Raw genomic sequence first — 27242 nt, forward strand, 5'->3', positions numbered from 1 at the left:
ACTGCACACAATTATGAAAATCCTCATCTTCTGACTGGAGAACGATTGCTGTCAGAGGACAGGGCTGAGTATTCACTGTCCCTAAAAACCACATAGAAAAATGCAGCTCAGAACCCTCCAGACAAGGTGCTTTAAAGAATTTTAAAGAAATTACTTGTATCATGCAGTAGGGCAATTCTCTTCCAAAAAAAATTTCAGATCATAGATTTTAATGCCATTTATAAGTGTCTTTACATTCATCAATTAACTCATATTGTAAAATACATACCTGCCAAACAGCAAGACTCAATACTATGACATCACATTACCATAATCATAATGTTCATATAGATAATGTGCACACTATGGTTGCCATAGGAACCTTTCAATACTTTTTTCTGAGTTCTCAGTTTATAGTCTCAAAATAACACTGCACTAAATGTTAAGTATAAAATACAATAAGTATCAGGAAAGAAAAAACATCTGTTTCATTCAGTACAAATACTGTCGATTCAGTTTAATTTTCATGGTCTCAAGTCATTCAAAAGCTTCTTTTTCCTTCGGGAGTTGTTCCATACCTTCACAAAACTGATATGATTGAGTCTCTAGGACTTCTTATAAATGCAGAGACATGAATTAAAGGTTCACTTCCCGTCACCCAAAGTTCTTCATACTTGCTTTCTAACATCCCTAAACCCTATCAACACAAGTTTTGCTGTTAAATGCTTGACACTAAATATAATGTCCCAGATAGAGACATATCTAAGTCACGCTATGTTTTGGTTAACGCAGCACAAAATTTATTGCAGCTGTTTCTAACAAGACATGATGCATTCTGTTGCATCCCTACACCTCATCCCAAGCTATATTTAATACTGCGTTTCTGATTTTTTTCCATGTTTAATAAATCTGCATTTTTCAGGATAAATCTTAATTTCTTTGTTTTTACTTGCTGTGTTGTGCTTTTTCACCTGTACATCTTTGTTTTATAATTTTATTTCATTCAGATCTTGTCAATATACATCTTCAGACCCTATGAATACTCGGTGAATGAAAGCAAGAAAGTTGTTATTTCCACCTCCATTTTTCACGGCATGCAAGATAAAACTTTGACTTTCTATGTTGATTGGAAGTATAGATATTTAAATTCCGTCTATACTAAGTCATGTCTTTTGAACTGGGTGGGGCACAGAATTATTACATCTCTTTTACATCTCCTGAGTTCAACACTTGGACATAGTTCAAGTTACAAGTGAAATGAGTTGGGTGGTCTCAGGAAAATTCATTAAAAACAGCATTGCTCATCTGAAAATTGCACCAAACTGTGAACATCTGTTACTCTTCTAAAGAAACAGAATCTGGAGTACATTAATACTGGGCTCAGTGAAACAAAGATTCTTTAATCATGGCAAAAAAGTAGCTCTAACATAACAGTTTAAATGCATAACTAAATTATGAAATATGGACACCAGGTCATTATCACACATCTAGTTACCATAGTCTGCAGAGTTCATATGGAATTTCTTTGAAAGAAATGTGATTACCTTTTTCTCCCAAAATTCATCGGGGAAACTGTTAACAAAGGATGTGACCATCAGGCCTGTTCTACTTTGCTTTCTGCCACTTGGGTGATACAGCAGATCCACCAACCTGAGGATTCCCTTGAGGACAATGCTCTTACTTCGCACCATCATCCCATCTCCTACAACTGGGTTTTCCAGGAAGGTTTTGACCAAAAAGAAGTGATTGACAGACCATCACTTTCAGTTGTCCCTTGGAACCTCAAGCTGTTGAATATAGAGCATCTCTAAGGCTTCCCTTACCCTTCCCTAATCAGTAAGTGAAATGGTTAGGACAGAATTACTGCCTGTAAGGTTTCTGACTTATACCCACAACTGGCAGAGTTTGAAAAGCAAGAGTCAAGCACCACTCAACCGATAGGTTCGGTGCGACACGTCCACTAAAGCAGAAAGGAGTTCAGTCTTCACATTCACTTTGGCCTCACCTTTTTATTTTCCATTAAGACTGTCATTAACTGCAAGTGGTCTATGCTGCTTCTGTTCTCACAGGGTGACCCGTGACCTTGAAATGTCTTCATTAAAGACAGGATTACTCTGTTCCTAATTTAGGTATCTGAAGGTTAAGACATCTAAATCTATGCATCCTGGGCTTCCTTCATAATCAATGGAGAAAACAAGATTGATCACGTAAATAATCTATTTCACCATATGGGAAATCTATAGCAAATAACTTAGACCTAGACATCTAACTGTGAGAAATCTGAAGTTAGGTGAGATGAATCCCAGCTTAAGAGATGAGATCAATTATTTTCTTCCTAAAAACCTTGCTGAGCACTGGGAACATGGTGGATGGCATTAAAGCCAAAGGGGAAAAGACATTTACCAAGTTAATGAAGGATGAGGATTTGAACAAAATTCTTGGTAGTTCATACAGTAAAGCTGAGACTTTGAAACATCACATCGACACAACTGACATATGGCATGGATATATGTTTTCAGAGACATGGCTACAATGCACTGCTGCAACAGAAATTGAAAATGACAGAAAACCAATGCAGAACTGTATACTCTCGCATACAAAGTAACACATATTATAGATATGTTTTTCAGTTAAGAAAAAGTAATGCTCAGATGAAAACAGAGCAGATATGACAAGAAATTACTTTCCAGTTAAAATCTTTCAAAAAATGAAACCACAGAAGCAATGTCTCTCACACAGCTTTGAAATAGAAATTAATTCTATGTGACTTAGCTGCAGCAAACTGATTCATAATATAATTAAGCTTTCTGCACTTAAAAAATAGCATTGCAGAAATTAATTGCAGGTGTTGGCAGAGTTTAGATAGATTTATCTGCAATTATAAAGACTTTTGCTTTGAAATTATATACTATTCAATAATTATGATACCTTTTGCTACATGACCATGGTCTACCATCTCAGTCATGAACATAATAATTAAAATGAAAATTTTGACATTCCAGTTTGGATGCTGACACCCTAGTATGAAACTTCATTGCTTTGCAGCCTGCCTCCTGAGAAGTACTTCAATATATGAGTATGTTGGTCGGGGAAGTGTCAGCCTGGCATCTACATCATCTGTTAACCTATTTTGACTACTAGGTAAATTCAAACTGATATATAAAGTATAGGCTATGAAATTATTCTCAGTATATCAGAAGAAGTAAGAAGAACATCGGTGGACTGGTAATACATAAGATGCTGTACTTACAAGCAACATACACTTGAACTGATACCGTTTTGGATTTCTTCTCTAAAGAAGAACAGCTAGGAACAAAGGACCTCAAGACTGTAGGTCAGAACACAGACTGTCATAGTTTTCATGGCAGGCAACTAGAAGGACCATCCAGACCTAAGTAGCAACATTCAGAGGAGAACTAGTAAGTAGTTAAGCTGGAGACTTGTGCAAATGAGTGAGAATGATATGGATCGCTTCCCAGTAAAGACTGGAAAGCATGCCTTCCCTTCCCCAGAATGAAATGTATACCAAAGGGCAGACTGCAACCTCCGGGGCACACCCACATTCAAAATAATCAAGTGCCAGGTCACTGATACATTTGTAAGAAGTGCTTTGAGTACCTTGCAAACAAGCCAACAATGCTGAACCAACTGGAAATCAAATACAGTAAACTGGCCTACACCCACTGTCAGAACATCACCTATCCCGCAGGGACAGTAATGGTACATTTGCACTGAAGCACTGACAGTTTTCATATATCATGGTCAGCTTTAAAGCTGCCTTCCTGAGCTGCCTGGTAACCACACCACTGACTATGCTGCACTGAGATCTGCCTTATTGCTATTGCCATGATAACCTGCAATAGTAAATTTTAAACTGGTGTAGGTACATCTATCAGAGCTCTAGTTACTACAGTGTAAGACATACTTTACTTCTCTGTGGTTAGATCTGCAACATTACTAATTTGAAGGTTTCACTTATTTTTTATTCTTGTTCTTCCTTGCTGTTATTCCTTAACTAAAAGCTCTACCATACAGGTTTGGGAGTGCTTCAAATTCAGGCTAGTCTATCCAGTTCCAGGGAAGGCCAGAGTTCTGCAATGAGGAAGTTGGCTTTGGACAGAGAAAGACAAACAATGAACTTACTGACAGCAAGGTACTCCTTATCAGCTGACCTGTGGTAACACCTGTGTATGTTTCTTCCCTGCTGTAAAAGCAAGGCAGATCATTCAGCATAAACAATTCTCAGGGCAGCAGTAAGTTATTAAACTTAATAAATTGGATTGTTTACAATCATCTGTTCACACATTCAGTAATTTCTTGCGTACCCGGACTCCTGCATGCCTTCTCTGTATTTAATCTAAAGAAGGTAAGGTATCTTGAAACAGATGGATACCAGAAAATTCATCCCCTATAGGAGTTGCTTCCATGGAGATTCTCTGGTATCTAACGAAGCATAAACTGCCATTGAAGCTTTTCCCTTCCCGGTCAAGGCATTTGGAATTGATCTCTCGTGTGTGTACTCTCAGACATCAACAAAGGTGAACTCACATGCAATCTTAATGCAGTTAACACAGGTTAATACAGATTATAACTGCAACTAAGAACATATTTGCTAGGGGCAAATATTAAAAGCTGTAAAATCTTTACACTCTTCCATTTTGCTGGAAGCATGTGTTCAACACTATATTTCCATAAGTTCTGTAGATATTCAGAATAAAGATATTTCAAATATTTTCAAACAAATTTTCTAAAACCATGACTGCATACAAGATCTACCCCTGTAATTTTATTGTGGGTAAAAGTTTCCTTAAAATCTGTAAACAGAGATATGATTTCAGTCTTATTGGCATAAACATGAAGTAACTCTACAGGAAAAGGGCCAACTGTTGTAAACTGCAGTAGGATTTAGACCAGTTAACTTGGCTAATAAGGATTATAGACAATAAATTTTCCTTTCTGTTTTAACAATTAAGTTTTATATATTTGCTTGGTATTGGTTCAATGGGTTATTTTGTTTAAGAATGAGGCAGTAAGATTGCAGCACCACATATAACCATATGGCACAAACAGCACCTGTACACTTAAAAAGATCAGCAAGAACTGAAATCAAGAACATGTGATACCAAATGTTTTGAACTGCATATAAATCAGAAACACAAGATATCCTCAAAACTCAGTTTACTTTCCACAGAGTGTAGTCTGAGGTTTCCTTGTACTATAACTTTTTTTTAATTCTGTAAAATAATATTTAAAACATAAAAATAAAATCTGCATGTGTTCCAGGATGACAAAAGGTACCAACAATTTCATAAGGCTGTTCAGTTGCATGAGATGAGGTTCAGACCACATACTTTGTCTCCAGAGATGGGAGGCAAATAAGATTTAAAACTTACAGGCAGAAGAACAATTTAGTAAGCATACTCTCCAGAACTGCCATAATCCTACTCAGGTACTCATTTTGGACTGCCAGGAGGCAGCACTAAGCATTTCCACCTTTTGTGATAATAATGTAATACAAGCCCACATTCTTGGAATAGGAGACTTGGGCTTCTTTTCTTCCTCAGCTCTCAGAAGACCACCATAAGCCAAAGAAAGTAGGGAAAATCTTCCTCCTGTTACTATGCTATGGTAATGCAAAAATCATAAAGGCCATCAAGGATGCTATGGCCCACTATACTGGACTCTGCTAGGAAAAGGTCAGTTTGGGTTCAAGTCCACATTAATTGGAGTATCTGTCTTTTACCCAATTACTGTTTAGCATTAAATACATGAGCATTACAGCAGCAAAACTAGAAATCATGTTTCCCAGCACCAACAGAAGGTCTCAGCATGCCAGTTGGGGCACTACTAGATCCATACATACAATCTTATCCCATTTTTTTAATTGTGCTGTAAAGTAATGAAAAAAAGTAAATGAACACCGTGAAAAATCGTATAGTGAATTTGTAGCTCCGTACTAAAACCCCTGTCCCTTTGGGGGATTCTGCAAGCACAAGAGAAAACTGCTTTCTCTAGACTAAGTACAAAGTACTAACCTTCTGACCCTGACTATCTGCACTTCCTAGAATTTGGTGATAAAAGGAAGGTAGGAGAAGAATCTTCAAATTTGTCAAATAGCCACAGGCTGAGAAAACAGATAGATAGGTGTAAGCAAATTCACAAAAGATGAGACTGATAAAAACCTCAAATGCTTAGTCCCTTCCAGCAATCTGGAGTCTAGCGTATCGTTGACTCTTACAGCTCGGTAGAGCTCTCTTTCACACCATTACATTTAGTCCCTTGGCTAGTGACAACTTGGAAACTTTTGACTCACACCTTTGTGAGTTTTCTTGCAAGGTTATTTTATAGTATCCCTTCTCTATTTAAATATTCTAACTTCTGTCTATCAAATGAGGAAGAAAAAGAATTTTGTATTTGTCACACAGATAAGCACTGCAATAATACAGTACTTCTTGTTATTGCTACATCCTTTAAAGTAATCTTTTTGTTTTATGCCTTACAGCACCCCTGGGGTGTGGCACTGCATGAACATCACACATGCTATGATCTGTTTTAAGAAACAGCATTTAAGAGATGCCAGTAAAAGGGAGTCATAGAATTCCTTGGGAAAATTAGAACCCTCCGGCTTCTTTTAATTAATTTTGCCCCATTTCAGATCTTGATATAAAAAAACATGCACTAAATGGTATGATTAGCATCCAAATAAGTAATCAAGGTGATATTTTTCCAATGCATAAACATGTCACAAAATTTTCAAACTCATCAGATCTTATTTGTACAACAGGACTAGCAACCATTATGTTCTGGACCTTTCTTATACATAAGAGCCTACCTCACTGTCACTGTAAAAATCTGTGAAGCAGACTGAAAATATAGACTATAGTCTTTCCTAATGATGACATACAGTATTGCTGCAAATGTCATTATTTAGTAGTAGCTTGCTGTATTTTTGGCAGAACATGAAACAAAATATTTTACTAAGATTAAACTTCAATTTTTTAGGCTTTGTAACAAACCACCGCTTTACAACAAATATTGTATCCAGGGGAACTTTAGAATCTAACTCTTTGAAAAGATGACCTCTTCAATGTTTTTAATGAAATCCCTTGATGCTTTGACTCTGTTCTAAAACTGACCAATTTTAAAACCATCCATGGTCTCAAATGTTAAGATGTTCCAGAAACCTGGATTACTTAAAAATATCGAAGATTTAAGCTCATGAGAAAACTATATTAAAAGAAACTTGAGAAAAATGAACTTCAGATCTAAAACTCCATTTATACATAGTAGCTGTACCCTCTGTAACATACTGTGATCTAAAACATTTATTTCAAATTGGAAAACATTTTTCAAAAGAAAACATTACAGCTTGTTAGAAAAATGTGGCCCTTGGGGAGACAAATTTCTCCAAAAAGATTAGAAAATACCTCTTGTGGAGTTTGCATTAGATCTGAAGTCCAGAAGAGCAGAGTATCACCCCACAACACAGGAAAACTGTAAAATTTTTTCAGTTAGAAAAAAGAATTCCACAGCTAAAAATCACAAATCGGTATAAAGGAAGGTAATACCTAAGCAGGGAACAATAGAAAAAAATGAAAAGTATCTTGACAGGGCAAGTCATTACTTGCTTTAATACGCCCCATAAATGCCTTAAACCAATATTTTGATATTGCTGGAGAGCTGTAACACAGCTCAGTGCCATTCTGCCTTCACTGCCACATCTGTTCTCGTTCTGTCCCCATGGCAATCAGGCTGCTTCCTACTCAGTTCTCCCCCGGCTGAGCTGTTTGGTTCCCCCAAATCTTTTATATGTGAGTCACTGAAACACTTACTCATACTTAAAAAAAATCACTAAGAATTCAGATGGTGCTAACATATTTAAGTGGTGTGTAGGTGTGTTATCTGATGCATACAGTTACAGAGATCATCCCTCTATGAGTAAGTTTTACATTACAGATAAACTTGATAAACTGACTGTATGATAGGCTTATTATGACCTTTCCTGAACTATGCCCACAAATTAATGCCTACTTATATTATTAGTAACACTCCAAGCCCCCCAGCGGTGTCCGACAGGAAAATACTGCATGTTTTAATTAAAACAACTTAAATCAGAAATACTTTCTTCCTCCTTACACTCAAGACAGCCTTGAGCGAGTGACGAATTTAAGCTCTCATATCTCACAACTTTGCCATCACGTTAAATGGAAACTGTAAATGCCTAGAAAGGAGAGCATCTGCCTCCAGATCTAAGAAGTTTCATGACACTGAATTTAAAGTCACATTTTATTACATATACTACAGCCTTCTTCAGTTTGCCTTAGAACACTATGAAAAGTAGGTTGGTTCACAAAAATAATTAGGGTTGAAATATCCATGCTCCCTCTGATACCTCTGAGGAGCATCTCTCAGATAAAGAAGAGAGGAGTCTGAGGCTTGCACACTTGGTAGCGAGGATCCCTTGACTATGAGCAGACTTCTTTTTCCAGCAAGAGCTGTGCTGACTAAAGAAGTTACTGCCTACAAGCTGTTCCCAGCTGCTTGCAACTCTCCCTCTGGCAGGGGCTACTGGCAGGCTGAGATGCATATGTGCATCTGGGTCAGTAAAAATGAATCCAGCAAGCTGAAGCGGTTCAAATAGAAAGTCTCTCATAACTGGTCTCATCTGGGCTGAGACAGGTTAGGAAGTGCTCAGAAGCAGCTGAGCTGGCAAGTGTGACTGGCAGAAAGGCACTGCAGTCACTGAGGAATGAACTGGAGACTGTCATTGTTCCAGCCAGTGCAGATACAATCAGAAAAGAGACCCATTTCCAGTGTCTCAGTTTTCACACCAAACCACTAACTATCTGTACCTGATGTGAAGATGAATCTAGCAGGAGAGTTTATTCTCAAATTTGCCTGAATCATGCTGTTACTAATAACACCAGCCATAATTTAACCAATGAGACTGCTGTTCTTCTCATTACATTTTTGTAAATTTCTTTAAAAAATTCATCAACTATTTGCAAGAATAAGCTTTTGGGACAACTTCCGCTGCTAACGCATTTTCAGCTATTTCTCTGAAAAGCTTTAGTGTCTCTGAGGCTGACATTTTGCAGTAAGACACTGCTGCATGTAGAAGTGTTTTTGTTTCTTTCATGAAAAATATTCTATTTTTAAACAAGTCTTAGCACTTGGAAAATGAACATTTGGACACAGTTAGGACTGTGAATTGTATCATCCCCAAACATACTCTCCACACAAAATATGATCTCTTTCCACTGTTCCTCACCTTCTTAACCATCTCTGGTCTTACTAAGTTTCAGGAAATAACTGAAGCATCAAAGATATAGAGATAACATCAGTGCCTACTTAAGACTTGGGAGTATCTTCGGCTTGGAACTGTAAAGGACCTTTTACTCACTCGTTTTAGCAGGTTTGAGCATTTCACAGAGCTTTTACTCAGAAAGATACTACTACTTTAGGATGCAAATGCCATTTTATCCATTCATGGACGTAGAAAAGTACACAGAGATAAAATCCCTTTGGCAATTCTAGGAGTAGATTTCTAGTCCCAAATCTCTCATCTTTAGCTTGTCCATAAGACATCTATTAGGCAGCACTGTCTACAATCACTAGAACACATTTCTCAGAACTGCAACAACTTTAAGGTCTATATCCTTGACATTGGTAGCTTCTGTGGACTAAATGTCATATTTCTGTTGCCCATTAGCTTCTAAAAGTATATCATGCTGCAAAATTCTCCGTACAGATGTTCACTGTCTACAGTGCTGACTGCAAGCCATGCATCTGAAAAAGGTTAAAAGAGTATGTTTTAGTTTTTGAACATCTAGTACACGCACAACCTCTCTCCAAATTAAATGAATAAACCACATTTTGCCTGCACTGAAGATATTTATTTGCATGTCAAATTGGTAATTCAGAGTTCAATCCTGTGAAATTATTGCAGAATTTGGCCTTAAAGTTGATAGGAATTCATTCTACCAGGTAGGCTCCAATTTGTAATTCTTCCATGGTTACTCAGCATCAAGAAGATGACATGCTTCATGCACATCAGCTAAACTGTGTGCATGAAGCAAAATAACGGGAACTCACAACCTGCCCAAGAGAAATCCTGTAAGTACAAAAGCTAATGTGGATTCTCTTTTATCTCAGGATGCGCACTTTTCTCAGGAGATCATAAGTTGTGTTTTCATGACACACAGGCATGGAGAAAAGCAATTATGGTAACACTACTGTAGAGTCTGGATATCGATTTTAATCATTCAATGCAAGCAATAAGCTTAGTTGGGTTTTTTTGTGTTGTTAAATGAATAAAACTATTTTGAAATTACTTGCTTTTTAGGGTCAGGATTACAACATATTGTTTTCAGATGTAAAGTTCATAGTGATCTTAAAAAACAAGTTCCATACAGTAAAATCATAGTGAGTAAGAACAGGTTATTATGCAAAGCAAGAATGTCATTTTACACCGTTCTCTACTCTGATTATAGTCTGATGCTTCACGCTGTTGTCTTTTTTAAGATATAAGTATTTAGTAATGGTGTATGCAAAGTAAAGCTACACAGCAGAAAAATAAATTATTTTACTATATTTATCAACCGGCTTTCAACTTACTCACTATAAAATCCCTCTGTTTCCTTACTCCTACAGCAGAGAGATTTAGCAAAACTATTTACTGACATGGCTTCATATAGCAAAAACATTCAGATTTCTGCTCAACAATGCTTGGTTTGTTGCTTGTTTTCAGAATTTTGCAGCACTAATGGTCCTGTTTATGCCAAGATTAATAACAAACAGTCATAAATGTATTTCAAACAACTGGAGGCTGAAGAGGAAGCATCATATCAATGGCTTTGTTTGTGAACAGACTTCAGTGCAACCATTGTAAATGGATTACAATTCAGAGGTCGCATTTTTTTATTAGTTATGTTCTGGAAACCATAAATAATGTATTCTTTTTAAAGAATTACATGAATTGACCAAATCCACAAAATCCTCTGGAAATTTCCTCCAAGTGACTCAAGTAACATTCCTTTGAAGTTCATTTATATTTTTCAGGATGCTTTTCAACGATATATTCTTGACATCAGAAGATGAAAAATGCACTTCTACAATCCACAATTCAGACACTATATGGAAAACAGATCAATATTTTGTAATAATCTGTGCTCAAGATGGAATTAACAACTATGATGTATAATCTGATTACCAACAATTCCTCTACTATCCTGTTTCAGAAACACATTGCACAATTTCAGAGAATCATGGAATAGTTTGGGTTGGAAGGCACCTTTAAAGGTCATCTAGTCCAACCCCCCTGCAATGAGCAGGGACATCTTCAACTAGATCAGGTTGCTCAGAGGTCCAACCTGACCTTGAACGTTTCCAGGGACGGGGCATCTACCACCTCTCTGGGCAACCTGTTCCAGCGTTTCACCACTCTCATTGTAAAAAATTTCTTCCTTATATCTAGTCTGAATCTATCCTCTTTTAGTTTAAAACTATTACCCCTTGTCCTATCACAACAGGCCCTACTAAAAAATCTGTCCCCATCTTTCTTGTAAGCCCCATTTAAGTATTGAAAGGCTGCAATAAGGTCTCCCCAGAGCCTTCTCTTCTCCAGGCTGAAGAGCCCAAACCCTCTCAGCCTGTCTTCATAGGAGAGGTGTTCCATCCCTCTAGTCATCTTTGTGGCCCTCCTCTGGACCCACTCTAACTGGTCAATGTCTTTCCCATACTGAGGACTCCAGAGCTGGATGCAGTACTCCAAGTGGGGTCTCAAAGTTATTCAAAGCACCAGAGTTTATTATGACAGTGTTATTTCAAAAGAACAGAGATGACTGGTCTTCTGTCACTTTAATCCACACAGGGATAACCAAAGAAATCACAAAAGTCTTAAGGAAAAGTATCAATCTCACTCCTATTACATCTCTCCGTGGTTTTCAGTGAAAAAAAGCTATGCCACCAAGATTCATTTGCCCTTCCCCAAAACATGAGGTTTACTATCATACTTACTTTGTAAAATATGATAATTAAGAGAATTAAATAGACATCTATGGATAACGATATAGGAATACTAAATGTTTCACAAGAACAGGTAGCAATGCATGTAGAAAGCACACTGATGTGCCTAATAAAAGTATGTGGTGTTTTTCCTCTCTTCCACCAACCCCCCCCACCAGTTTCAAGAATGAGTCTTAGCATGATTCTTTCGATTTTTAGCTTCCATCATCTGTCCACTAAAGAAGTCTTAATTCACACACATTTACTTTCTCTTCTACTGACAGGTTGCTGAAAACTTCTCAAGAAAGTTCTACAGACTCTGCATACTTCTTCTGCTTCTCCACTTAATTTTTCCAATTCCATTTCAAAATTGAGCTTTGGTTTAAAGATCACATTTGGCATACCCATGGAACAGGATTAGGTTATATTGTTGCATCCATTAGTAGGGGATTAGACTTGATGAGCCAGAACACCTCTTCTGTCTCAAGCTCTAATTCAACCTTTACCTTTATTAGCCTGCCCTAAATTGTCTCTTCCACACTGAACAAAGAGAAGCTCTAATTATTGTCTGTGGACACTCTACTTTTCTGCTATCATTCTTGTGCTATGGTTTTTTGCTAAAACATATCCCATTCAGCCCTTCTCTTCATGACAGCCACATCCTTCTATCCCTTTGTTATTTCTTGTCTAGCCCTATCCATTAATTTGTAAACACCCTAGTAAAACACCTTCCTGCTTCCTCTGTTGTACTTCCCTCTGAATTCTTCCTAAGTAGTGCTTTAATCTGCTAAAGGTATCAATATCACAAACATATTAAAGAATTTCTGGATCCATATTTCTTACCTCTCTTGCTGGTGTCACATTCTCCTTAGATGATATTCCCAAGTCCAACTTCTTCCTCCATTACTTTTCATCCTTGACTTCAACCTACCATGTTTCTGAAAATAATTTTGAATTCTTCTATCAATCTGAAACTCTCACCTCTTTTCAACTTTAGAGGTCTGACTCCCTGTGGAGGAGCAATCACTCAGGAAAAAATTCAATATAGTGAAAATTGAATATATTAAATTTTATTCATCCAGTTCTAAACTCAAAAATCTCTGCAGTCAATTCCACTGTTCCTAATTTATGTTATATTAAAATCTGTTGTCTTAGAACTCAATATCTAAGAAGCTGCCAAATTCTATCAGTTCTTACATCAGTGTTTCCAGAATACATTTTTTTCCCCTAAAACCTGGCATGCAGCTTTCTATACCTGCATCATATTTCATGTGAGGTCTGTTCTAGTGCTTCCTTGTCTACCCACTATACTTATTGCTTCACTACTCTTGAGTTAATTTTAAAAAGTTTTCTCTTCCCTGCCTCTTGAAACTCAGAGCTGCTGCTTCTCATTCAAATTTCCATCACTGGATTTTATTTTCCTCTCTATCTACTTCCTGACTCTTACCCTTAAGTCTACATGATACTTCCATATCTGTTTATTTCTGAAATCATATTTTCTAACTCTCACCTTGGTGCTTTTAATTTTCCCACTGTGCTAGAAGCTTGTAAAGTCACCATACAGCCTCTAATCAAATCCCCACTTAAACAATCTCCTTATTTTGAGCTCATTTAAATACACAAAATTAAAATGAGAACAAGTATATCATATCACCTGTAAGTCTACAAGAAACGGCATTCTCCAAAAATCATACTTCTGTAGAGAAAAACTATCCACATATCTTCCAGTCATGATTCCTTTCCATTTCATTATTATTTTTAATATCATTCTTACTAATTAAGAAGCCTTAAAAATGTGAGCTATAACAACATTATCAAGTGTTTATTTGTAAATCGTGTATTTCTCAATTTGTAGATGTAAACTTTGTTTACAATTAAGCACACCTATTTTTTTCTTTATTGATGTGTACCTGAGCCTATAAGTTTCTGTCCACATGTGTAAACTCCTTAAGTTTCTCTACTGTATCATTTTAGCATTCTAGTGAAAAAAACCCTAAAGAAATGGAAAAAAACAGTTTGATTTCTAGAGGAAATAAAAATATGCTTTCAGACAAGGCTGCAACTCCAGTTTCAGTTGCAGGAATTCTATTAACTGTGTAAGAACTAATACTGATGTCTGTAGAATATAAACAGTATAACCACATTATTTTTAGGCTATGGTTTCCTAAGTTGGATTTCACTTTGTTTCCTCTAAAAATAATAATCAAATGGTATTTTCCCACATTACCCGTATACGTACTAAATTCAGTAATCTGACGTGATAATGAATCAAGAGATAATGAAACAAGACACCACTTGTAAAACACAGGAAAGTTTCTCATGAAAATGTCCAGGCTTAGGCACATATGTCAGTACTTCGCAAACCAGATAAAACCATCCTGATTATGGAAGTACAAGCAGCCACTCATCTCATTAATATCCAGAGAATCTAAATATACTATGCTTTTTTTAAAAAAATCAATTCATTTGTATGAAGAAGTCTAAAAAAGAATTTACATGCCCAACTTTTAGCTACTTAAAAAGCTGATCTGAAAGCAGATCTTAACATACTAATGAAGTGTCTGAACTCTGGAATATGATGACAGGTTTGAAAAGCAAAGAGCCATGTAAAGCTGGTCATATTTGCAATCTCCTTTTCCTGTAATCGTGTCTGTATGCCAGACATCAAAGTACAACATTTTCCACTGATACTTCGCAGTTAAGATGTACTTTCACTGATGCCAAGATCTGACTTTGGGTCACAATTACAGCCCATTTTTGCTACACAATTAAACCAAGAAATCGCACTTTAAATTGCAACCTCTAAAAATTGACTAACCTCTCAGTATTGAAGTTGGAATGAGACAATTCAAAAATCCCATGAGTCTGAGCTGAAATTAGTTGTTGGATTTAAACAGCTGGAGGGGGGAAGGGAGACTTATCTGAAGGAAGTATATTGAGAGCAGCAGGACTCCCTTTAGGAGAGAAACAGAGAACAGTTAGTAAAAGGAAGCAGGATAAATAATGTAAGAAGAACAGCGTCTATAAAATAAAACAGGGATAAAAAGAAAGAACAGTAATAAGTCTTAATAGAAAGTGGAACAGAAAAGGCAAAGGGAAGCAAAGGAGTGGAACTGGTGATGATCCAAGAGTTCATGTAGAGTCTTACCTCTAAAACTGTAATTATTTGCCTCTGATTAAAGTGTAAAAGACTGTGAGAGGTATGTTATTACAGAACAAACTGACATGGAGGATTTGGGAGTCTCAAACAAGGCTGGGATGAAGAGTCACTCAAACTAGTAACAGTGAGTTCCTTAAGTGTTCTGACCACAGCTACGTTGACAAGGGTACATACTCTAAAACCTGCGATAGGACAGGACACAACAATAACTCAAAACACAAAGGATGGCAGGTAGTGGCACTGGTACTTTAGGCAGCATTACATTAATGCATATCTCATGGGATGAATTTACCAATATTAATGTAATTTCAAATTTATACCGCAGTGTCATTTAACTTCTCAGGACCAGGCAAATATCAAGCACTGTTCCAAGCACTAAATAAAGCACAGCTTCAGGCTCTAAATACATGACATCTGTTTGGAAACACTTACAAGAAAAAAAAAAGATTTATTTTCTAAAAACTAGATGCAAGCACTATTTCTAGGGAAGGCACTACCTTCCTGCTAAAGCATGAGGCTAAGATCCAAAATATGCACAGCCACTAAATGCTATGATCATCTAGGACTTGATCTTGATAATTGCATCCTTGCATAAAAAAATTTGTATTGCAGTTTCAGCTTGATATAACATGCTTTTATTTTATTTCCTAAGCAATGACGTGAAGATTTCCACACTTTTCCGCTATACACCTCCTGCCACTCATTGCTTATGGGTTATGGCTAATAAGAGTTGACTTGTCACCAAGGAAAGAACTGGGGTATCTTCATACTGGATAAGAGAGAACCCCATAGGAAAAGCATGCGCATTACCTATATGCCAGGTGCAAAATAAAAAAAAGTTTAAGTAACTCCACTATTCGCCAAGAAGTATTATCGAGGGGCTATCATTACTACATCAAAAAAATCTGAGTATCATTTCCATGTGCCTTTATGTGAGACAAACATTGTATTTTACTCTATTAATTAGTTCTGTAATGCTGCTAAATACCTAGAAATTGTGTAATATTAGTATTGCACATGTCCTTCATAGGCCTGATGAATTTTGAAAGAGAAGTCCCAGGACCAAATCCTAACCAAATGGCTACAAAAGGCTCTCATCCACTTCTCCTCCATGATGGAAAAAATTCAGACTGGATTTGTGAAAGTTAGGAAAAGTTTATGGTCACTGGGGTCAGAGCAAAATGCCAGCCAACCAACCTCTGTCTGTGGAAAGGATCTAGTTATTGTGGGAACTACTGGACTCAGCTAGTTGCATTTGTGCTCAGAGAGAAACTGTATTATCACTCCATTTATATAGTGTACTTCCTCAGACATTTCTAGGACAACTTACTTCTAGAAATGCTCCCTCACTATGGAGTGTGCACTACAAGGTGGAATATAAATGCATAGCTTATGTAAATAGAAACTGTAATTACACATTCTAAAAAAAGGCCGGTCATCTCACTATCATTGCCTCACTGAAACAAATGAATCATTATTGCATAATTTCCTCTGAAGATAACAGGAAGTCTTGATCCTTAATTCAACACTGAATTTGGTTCAATGGCTTGTTTCATTTTCTTATAAAACACTATCAACATCTAGTGGTGTATTTAGCTACTATGTAAACTGTGTGTTATGAAGATGAAAGCATTTTATTTACTTAGCATTAAACATTTAGAATAAGACATAGATTTATCATGTTGCAGTTATGCCAGACTATGTGGAGGTGGGGGTGGAAAATGAAGTAACATGGAATAAACTTGAGAGAACTGTTGAGGATTTTGAGAACAAACAACATGCTGACATTTTACATGATGGAAACTTGAATAATTTTCTGCCCAAAAGTGAAGACAGACTAAATAAAAAACTACAGCTTGAGGATGCTTCATATCCTCATTCATACTATCCATGAATTATGAAGGGACATGAGCAAATATTTTGAAAGAAAACCTCACAGGTTTTTCAAACAAAAATATTTTTCACACTGTGTTTCTTATAATTTGGAGGAAAAAAAATAAATTTCCCATTTACAAAACTCCACTATTTGTTGTGAACATACAACCAGAATCTACATAAATAAGTTGTTGACTTACGTGGTAACTTTTCAGTCTAACAAAATCAACTTTCATGGAGATGAACCTTTCTGAATTTCTGCTGAGATTTTTGATGTGCTCCACAAGGTCAGCACAGAACTTGTAGCCACCTTTGAGGACACAGAGAACCACAATATCATTGTCTCCAATGTCTTGCATAATATCTTTGGCCAATCGCTCTGTCCTGGGGCAAAAAAAATTAAGGATAAAATAACATTAGATACAGATTCTGTAAGTTCATGGTATGCTTTCCATGGGGTTACAAAGAAACACTATGGTGAGTATATAGCTTGACTGACAGTCTGTTTAAGTGTCTTGACTTGACTGGGTTTGGATCAAGTTCATAGTAGGCCAATATAGAGTGATGGATACAAGATGCAAAGCACGTGAATCGAACTTGTTAACCTTAAATGCATAAATTCCCCAGTTATAGAAAAGAAGGTAGCACATCTCAGCATATGTTGAATTCATAAGCATTTCAGAGACTTTGGAGTAAAGAATGCAACTTAGCCTTCAGTTTTACCTCACAGGAAACATCAATATAAAATATTCCTGTAAAATCCCCTAACTTTTTATGTTAGTACTACACAAGAACAATAAATTAAGTGAAATATAGGGAAGACAATTATTAGAAATATTTCACACTGATAGGCTTTGGAAGATGCTACCCCTACAATTTTAATAAAAATATACACAAATACTATAAAGAAATATAGCATTAATCAAAATTTTATAAACAGTGTACATAATCACTATTTCATACAGCAAAAAAAGAAGAGTGCAAAGAGCTGAAGTGACTTGTTCAAGGTCACACCATGAGAATAATCAAGGTTATGCTGTAGTTAACCTGGAATTGCAGGGTTCCTTTTCTCTTCTCTCCGACAATTCTGCATTGCAAACACAACGTGGCAGATGATTGAAACCAAAAGATACACATTTCTGCCATATGATAGTATAAAAATTTTCAAGATAAAAATAATAAACATGAATGCTTTTCTTCAGTAGCTTTGCTTTCTAAAGAACAAGGTAGATGGCATTTCTAGACCTAAAACAGGGTACCAGGTCATTTCTAGATATAAAGTAAGTATCAACAGAAAACTGAACAATATCGTTTCATGTTTTGAGGAAAAACAGCTCAGTGCATTATTTTCTGTAAACACTTTCACGGGCAAGTTCTTTGATAGCTCTCTGAATTATATCAGTAGTTTCAATGACAGTGGACTTCTTGACAGGATGCAATTTATTAAATAATCCTATAATTTATCCCATGTCTTTCATGATTACATTTTTTGTATTTTTTTTCTCTACCCACTGTGGGAGGAATGGGAATGCATTTGCCACTAAAAAAATACATTGAACTTTAGTGAAATCTACATATGTGCATGTACCAAAGAATAAGCTCTAAATTGAAGATAATATACTAGTTATGAGCAAAAGCTGTCACTTCATTTTCACATCTTGGTATTTGCAATGCTCAAGTAAATTCCATATAGCAACAATTAGTATTTTTTAGATTCAAAAAAATAGAAGATATCATTATATCATCTTGCTTGACCTCAAATATACAAATCCTTTTCCTGATATAAGAATGAAGATTAGTAAAAGACTTTCAATTACTTCACTGAAGATTAGTAAAACAGTCTTTATCATCTTTTGTCAAGTCTGAGCATAATGGTGAAAGCCTCTCATTAAGAGGAAACATTTCTCTGGTGATTTTCATTTTTCTTATATTCTTCCTCAGATTGTTTGAGGAGCTGAAATTTCCAAAAATTCCAAAGACCACTTTGTATTTTAAAAGAGCATGAACTTCAGCATAGACAAATGTACTAATTTCAATTTCTAAATAAAAACAAACCAGTTTTTTAACCTATATTTAATTGCTACCAACTGACAAGATAATTTTTTTAAGTGCTGAGCCTTCTTCCTACATGAAAATTTTGCGTGATCACAATATATTCAGTTCTGCGTCCTTTTCCATTAGAACAGAATCAGTCTTTTCTGCTGGAGTAAGAAAAACCAGTGGAGTTCATTCTGCTGGACTATAAAAACAAAACTGTAGTTCAATGCTTACTTCAAACAAATTTATATTGAATTCTATGAGAACTGAAGTTGTAACATATTTATTTAAAAAAGAGGAATTAAAAGTCAGTTGACTCTAACCAAAAGAGATGAAAAATTAAACACAATGGTAACTGAAAAGGCAAGGAAAGAAAGCTTGTATTTAAAAACAAATACAAGAGTCATAACTCTTCCTTATGATGGCTGTTTACAATCTTCTTTCAAGGAGTTCCAACAATTTCAGTACTTGCAACTGGCTGTTTAAATGTGGTAGGTAGAGAGCTGCAGGCTGAAAATGTCCCATGAAATTCCCAATAAATACACTGTTGAAAATTACCGTTTCCATTTTGTAACTTTTTCGTAAGATTTTTAACAGCATGTCAAAATAATAACTGACCATGAACACTGAGCTGGACTACCACAAATACCAAAGCACCATCAAATGCCTACACTGAGAGCACACAGGAACTACTACAAGGTAAGGAATGAGTGATGATCAAGCTTTCCCACTGCCACCCTCCAAACCTAGCATCTGGACCCGAACAGTCCATGACACACTTTTTGGTTGTGCTGAATGACAGAAGTCAATGGTGCAGTCAGGAGCCATTAGGTTAATCGGCATTTGTACTGGGGAGCTGCCAAAGTTGTACATAACTGAACGTAGTTTTTTCTTCTTTGTATTGGGTTTGTGTGGCAAGGTTTTGGTAGCGGGGGGTGCTACAGAGGTGGCTTCTGTGAGAGGCTGGGAGGAGCTTTCCCTACGTCCGACAGAGCCAATGCCAGCTGGCTCCAAGATGGACCTGCCGCTGGCCAAAGCCGAGCCCATCAGCAATGGTGGTAGCACCTCTAGGGTAACACATTTAAGAAGGCAAAAAAACCCTGCACAATAGAAACTGCAGCTAGGAGGAAGGAATGACAACATGTGCGAGAACCAACCCTGCAGACACCAAGGTCAGTGAAGAAGGAGGGGGAGGAGATGCTCCAGGCACCAGAGCAGAGATTCCCCTGCAGCCCATGATGAAGACCATGGTGAGGCAGGCTGTCCCCCTGCAGCCTGTGGAGGTCCACAGTGGAGCAGATATCCACCTGCAGCCCAGAGAGGACCCCATGCTGGAGTAGGTGGGTGCCCAAAGGAGGCTGTAACCCCGTGGGAAGCCCACGCTGGAGCAGGCTCCAGGCAAGACCTGCGGACCCATGGAGAGAGGAGTCCATGCTGGAGCAGGTTTTCTGGCAGGACTTGTGACCCCATGGGGGACCCACACTGGAGCAGTCTGTGCCTGAGGGACTGCACCCCATGGAAGGGACCCATGCTGGAGCAGTCTGTGAAGAACTGCAGCCCATGGGAGGGACCCACATTGGAGAAGTTCGTGGAGGACTGTCTCCCATGGGAGAGACCCCATGCTGGAGCAGGGGAAGAGTGTGAGGAGTTCTCCCCCTGAGGAGGAAGGAGCAGCAGAGACAACATGTGATGAACTGACCGTAACCATCATTCCTGCGCTGCTGGGAGGGGGTAGGTAGAGAATTCAGGAGTGAAGCTGTGCCCGGGAAGAAGTGAGGTGTGGGGGGCAGGTGTTTTAAGATTTGGTTTTATTTCTCATTACCCTACTCTGATTTGATTGATAATAAATTAAATTAGTTTTGCCCAAGTCAGGTCTGTTTTGCCAGTGACGGTAATTGGTGAATGATCTCTCCCTGTCCTTATCTCGACTCATGAGCCTTTCATTATATTTTCTCTCCCCTGTCCATTTGAGGAGGGGGAGTGATAGAGCGGCTTTGGTGGGCACCTGGCTCCCAGCCAGGGTCAACCCACCACATCCTTTTTATATTAAAAACACAGGATGGTTAGAGTGCAAGTGGGACATTCAAGTATAACTATATAGAAAGTTTTGTACTTGCCCTTTCACCTGCAGTTCAGCTCTCTTGTAATTTACATTCCAATGCCAATTTCACTATGCGATCACACTCTCCTTTTTGTGGGACCTCTGTTTAATTCAATGCCCAAATCAGAAATTACGTGAAAGAAATTAGACAGTGAGTTGCAAAGGCAACTACAAGTCTAGCATTTCCTAACCTTCAAGCATTTATTTACTTTCCAAATTAAATAAATAAAAGTATTTTTATAATTGCTAATATAATATTTTAGGACAAATGTTATACACACTGCCTGTGGATGACAGGCTTTATAAAAAAGAATAATACCACTGACCAAAGAATTTATTTAGTAACATTCAAACTACACATACCTGTCAACAATAATGCCGTGAGGTATGAGCACATATTCCAGATCTCCATAGTAGTGCTGAGGATAAGTGAACAAATCCAGACTGTATCCAGGCCAATTGTCTGAAATCTGCATATCAAATAGTACTGTTAAGAATACTTCATGGTGTTTGACAATATGTAACTGATACAAAATCAGTGTTCTAGTACACTCTATTGGCTGAATTAATCATATGACATACTCTCTTCCAGTTATAATTTACTATTTCACTTTTCCTATTAATTATTTTGCTTCTCAGTATATTTCAGAAATCAAATGCTACAGTTTTTTCCCCAGAGAACATGGGAAATTTCACCTGAAATTACAAACAACTAGATTGAAATAGGAAATATTTAATAATAAATTAGTGGCAAGTGTAAGTTTCTTACTACTTTCAAACTCGAAATGCAAATGTAAGATTTCCAGTAAGAAGGGATTCTCCAATGGGATATTCAGACAGTGAGATTAAAAGTCTTAAGGTATTTTAAAGTCGCACATAAATAAATAAATATTCTACAGATGAAACAGCACATAAGGAGAATAAATTATGTGGTTCATGGATGGTATCTGTACAAATCAGTGGAAGACTGTACTTCTTGCCAAAGGTGAGGTTCTTAATTTAGATAAGTCATCAAAGATAAGTGATTACAAAATGTTTGCATGTCACCTCACTATCAGCTAGTCTGTAAATTCAGACATTTACAGACAAAATATTTTACAGATTTAATATATGTTAGTTTCATAAGTATCAGGATACAACAATTAGCAGATCCCACAGCATACTATGGCAGTAGAGATTAAGTAGGGCAAAAATCAGCCAACAGGCAAAGCCTTCAGGAAGCTCTGAAGATGCAAAGTCATCAGCATAAGAACTAAAGAAACTCCAAGCCAACAATTTTCACAATTCCTTACGAAAGACAAGACCCACAGGTTCACACGGTATCTTGGAATCATTACGAAGCTTTGCTTCAGTACTGGTTCAGGATAAAAAGTGAAACCTAACAGGTTTGCTTTAGAACCATGTTCCTCAAGTCTCATACTGTCTTTCTTCTTTCTACAGCTTGGCCACATGAACCTTGAGTAGAAGGATAAATGGTGAGAAACCTGCCTTTGTCAAGTGCATGTCTTAATGGCATTTCTGCTAAATCTAGCTGTTAAAGGACCGTCACTGAAACTAACCTCTGCTTATGATTTCATGTAATAGAGCAATAAACCATGTCTTAAAAATATCTAGGCTAACACAACATATTTGACGTTGAGCTGCTCCTCCACATCTAGTCTTCTTGAACTTAGGTGTAGCCCTGCCTCATGCTGTACTGAAACAATGTTCTGCCTCATGGATTTTTGTTTGGTTGGGAGTTTTTTGCATATTCATTGACAGCTACATACACCTCAACTGTCATGTTTTCTTAACTCTGCCCAACAGTTTCTGTATCAAAAAAAGTTATATGTTGGTAACCACTACCAAACATTTGCCCATAAAGAGCATGACTCGGAGATCACTGGAATCAATGAAAGCTTTTTCCCCTGACTTACACAAGCCTTGAAACTACACATAAGAAAAAAGTTACTTAGTTATGTTTCTCATTTCTATAGAAACAGGAGATTATAAATATCCTGCTTGGCAAAGTTTTTAATTAGAGGCAAATCTTGATCCAGAAACACTGATGCAGAAGGCCTGGGAAGCCTATTTTGCCATCTTCACTTTCAGTACATAAGGGTAGCTGACACTTTTTAAACATTTTGTAGCAATGAACTGTCTGGAATGGTTTTGTTCAAAAGCTTTTTAACATAAAATGAAACCATTTCAGATAGTGCTTTAAATTGCGTAAGTACTATAAACACCCACTAAGAACCCTTGTCAGTATTGCTTACTTATGCATTCTCATCAAATTGCATGTTTTTAGTGTGATGCAGAAGATCACACTAAATGGATGGCAACTGCTTCAGAATTCATACAAACCAATAGCTTTTACTTAGGTTACAATAAGTCCTTTATGAAACAGGATCAGGATGGAATTTTGATTCTCCTATCTATGCTTCTGGTTCTCTTGATTAGAACATAAACTGCATCACTTTGCAATAATATAGAAGTTCTCATTTATAAATGCTTACTGGCATTTGACAAGTAAGATTAAATTCATATGTACTTTCTAATTAATTATTTTTCTAATATAATAAGCCTATTCCATATTCTTCTTTCTTTTAAACAGGCACTTCCCAACAATAAGGCTTAGAAATTCTCATTTACCCTGAAGTTATTCACAGCATTATGCTATGGACATTTTCAAGTAACCATAAATTATGAGCATTCAGCCTGTCGATTTAAAAAAAAAAAAAAAGAAAGAATGAAAAAGTGCAATTATCCTCAGTTTCACAGCTAAGCATCAAAAAATATCCTCCCCAAATTAAACTCAACTTCTTTTTACTTCTGGCTGTAGCCCTTGAAAATATGAAGGAAACATTTGTGATTGTTTAATAAAAAGACAGTATTCAACTGGATAAATAAGTATATATACTAAATATATTGGTACACAAGCGTGTAAAAAAAGTCCTACAGTGAAAGAAAGAGCTATTTTTAAAGTTCAGGCTTGCCATGTTCAAGCAGCCCAGCAGAAATTCTTCAGCAGGTCTTTAAAAAGTTGATGTGAATATATACAAAAAGGAATACAAATACATGGCAATACCGGAAAGCATTCCCTTGAGGCATAAGGGAAGCTGGAGACATTCAATTGCAACACCTTTGGAAGAACATTGCTAGTTTTGTTGTCTGGTAAAGTGGGTACATGTGAGGTTTGAGCACAGTACTTGCTTCAAAGCAACAATGATCTGGATTCTGCTTTGGTATAAAATAAGGGAGCAAGCACCAAGCAAAATCCAGCTTTTGTAAACTTAAATCAAAGTGCACCGGCCTTACTTTTGGTTGGTTTTGGGGGGCGTTAGGGAGCGCATGTGTGCAGCAAGCAGAAGAAATGAAATCAAGCAGAACATAGTTATGAGCATTCATTTCCTCCTCTGCAATATCTTCGCTTTGGCACTAAACATAGTCACCCACTTTAAAAATGTCATTCATGACACAGGTGTCAGGAGAGGTGGTTGGTGCGCGGTGGTTTCAGACAGGGCTTGAACACACAGCGACGGGTTTCTTTGCAAGGGGGATGGAGGGAACGCTGGCGTGGACAGGGTGTAACCGCTGCCTACGCAGAGCGCTCAGCTCTGGGCCACGGTCTGGGCGGCTGCTCTGCAACTCGGTTAAAATCCCAGCGCCACAATGAAATAAGAGTGTACCTAACGCGGTGGCAGTGATGGTATTTGCTTCACAGGAAGATCTGGTTTGTCCCTCAGAAGAAGGAGCATATCCGTTCATTTTTGCATCATTTATTCAGCCCCACAGGTACTCAAAACGCACTGCCAAAGTTCGGGCTTTTTCCCACCGCGGAAGACTAAGGGGCTGCCTAACGGCTGCCTAACGGCCCTCTCAGATCCTCAAAGGCCTCTAAGCGGTTCGGGGAGAGCCAGACACGCCGGGATCCCTGGGGATCCTGATCTCAACGCACAGCCGCAGCCGCCGCTCCCGGTAATTCAGGACCGTACTTTCACGGCGGGAGCCAACAGCCCGGTGAAGCCTGGGGAGCCGGCCGGCCCTGCCTGCCGCTAGCCCGGGGAGCCCCACACGCACCTTCCCGCCGCAGCCCGCGGGCAGGGCCAGGCACCCACCCCCTCCGGCAGCCCCAGCAGGGCTGAGGCGTGAGGGGACGCAAGCGCGGGGACGGGAGCAGGGTGAGGGGACGCGGCCCAAGGGCCGGCCGGGCGAGCCCGGAGCGAGCGGGGACCCTCGCAGGGCGGCTCCGCGGGCGGGAAGGACGTGAGGGGTCAGGCGGGGGGGCTGGCGGCGGCCTCGGGGCGGGCAGAGGGGCAAGGCAGGGAGCGCAGCGGTGCCGGGGACCGGCAGGGAAGGGCCGGGCAGGCGCGGGGGGGGTGGGGGGGTCAAGCACATAGCGCCGCGGGAGCGACAGCCGCGGGGGAGCCGCGCTGAAGGGCGGGCGGCGCGGGGTCTGCGGCAGCGATGGCGGCGGAGGGCGGGAAGGAACGGCGGAGAAGGGGGCTGGGGGGGGCTCGGGGAATCGCGCACCGCGGGGGGCGAGCGGCCGCGGCGGGCCGGGCGACGCTCTGCATTTACCACAACGCCGCGGCCTCCACTGCTCCGCGCCGCCGCGCTGCTCCCGCCTCGCCCGGCCATCTTCCTGCGCGCCCGCCCGAGGGGCTGCGGCGCGGCGCGGCGGGGCGGGGACGGCCGGGGGAGCGGGGCTGGAGCCGTGCCGCGGGCCGGGCTGCGCCCGCAGCTGCGCCCGGCGGGCGGCGGCGGTGGGAAGGTGCGGAGGAGCCTGGCGGCCGCCGGGCTCTGGGGCGCCGAGGGGGCCGGCCCGGGGGCCTGGGGCTGCACCCCTGCGCTTGGGGCCGGTCCCCCCGCCTCCCTGGGGAACAGAGCCTGCGGTGTGCCCGCCGGCGCCCGGGGCTCACCAGACAGGCACTCATCAGCTTTTCTTATGGCGTGACAAGACAGACTTAATTGCTAAAGGTCTCTCAAGAGGAGAGGCAATCCGGAGTGTAACGCGTAAGCTGAACTGTGTGGAGAGGCACGGGTGGGATAGGTGTTCGGAAAGCACCGCGCGGGGCACAGCGGGGTCTGCCGGCGGGTTAGCCTTGCCTGCGAAGTGAGATGGAAGCAGCTACAGGCGTAGGTACGTACGGCTTGAAGGAGCCAGCACTAGTGACAGGCTGGCAGGATGGTGGAAAGGTTTGGACAGAGCTAGGTAAGAGGCCAGAGTGGATAAGAATGAGCGGCTGTGGGTTAAACTGACATTTTAACAGGTTTTTGCTTATACCCTAGGGAGAAAAAAGGATGCCAGAAAGCAAACTTGTAATAGTCCGTTAATCTTGCTTTTCATCCTTGCTGACTTCTGAACTGGTGCTCCTTCTTCCCCACCACTGTGTACATGCTGGAGCAAGCCATGTCTTCCTAATGCCTGCAGCCCGCCGCCATGTCGCTCATGCTGTTTGTCCAGTAGAAGGAAAATAGATCAGGAACCGTGCAGCCTTCTGCCATCCCCCATCCATTTCTGTTAAAATTATTATTATTATTTTGCTTTCACAGCCTCACAGATGAGAAGGAGCTTGTTTCTTCTCTAGGGTTGCTCTTATCATTGTCTACCTTTACATTCCCATATAAGAAGTTCAAATGTGGACTTGCTCTATTCTTTTTGTATCCCTTCTTTTGGGAAAAATGCTAACAGCCTCTCAGTCCACTGCGGGTAAAATCGCAGCTTTCACTTTCTTAAAAGTGAAAGTTGGTTATGATTTCTGGTATTTATCTGTTAAATATACAACTGATAGAATTCTGCCTTTCTTATACTAGATATTATTAAAGGAAGAAAAAGTTGCTTTCAGGGGAGACCTGGGCGTAATGAAATATGCTTAGTGATACCTGAGGGGCTCTTACCAATCCAGTAGGAAGACATTTCCATTTGGTGCACTACTTTTCTAGAATGTAGTCATTGAGACTTGTAGGCCACAAGTCATAAGATGAATCCAAAGAACACTATGGGTATGTCTACACTCGGAGTTTGGTGTCCAGTGTGGGCTGGTTTTTAGGTGCATCCTGTTAGTGCACTTACATTAGAACTAGGATAGGACAATTAATAGC

General features: G+C 39.2%; 1 protein-coding gene across 2 annotated transcripts in view; it reads right to left on the reverse strand.

Annotated features, from left to right (window-relative positions):
- PRTFDC1 (phosphoribosyl transferase domain containing 1) overlaps positions 1-26030 on the reverse strand; it is a 50173-nt gene extending 24143 nt beyond the window's left edge. The window contains exons 1-3 of one of the 2 annotated variants that reach the window (XM_069777161.1): positions 25671-26030; positions 21522-21628; positions 17221-17404 (exon numbers count right to left, since the gene is read on the reverse strand). In XM_069777161.1, coding sequence (XP_069633262.1) covers positions 17221-17404; positions 21522-21628; positions 25671-25778 — 399 coding nt within the window. In that variant the 5' untranslated portion in view covers positions 25779-26030. The remainder of the gene's footprint in view (positions 1-17220; positions 17405-21521; positions 21629-25670) is intronic. The other variant, XM_069777169.1, reaches the window with a different exon arrangement.
- Between the last annotated feature and the right edge of the window lie 1212 nt (positions 26031-27242).

This window comes from Haliaeetus albicilla, chromosome 2 (genome assembly GCF_947461875.1).
Source record: "Haliaeetus albicilla chromosome 2, bHalAlb1.1, whole genome shotgun sequence".
Classification (NCBI taxonomy): domain Eukaryota; kingdom Metazoa; phylum Chordata; class Aves; order Accipitriformes; family Accipitridae; genus Haliaeetus; species Haliaeetus albicilla.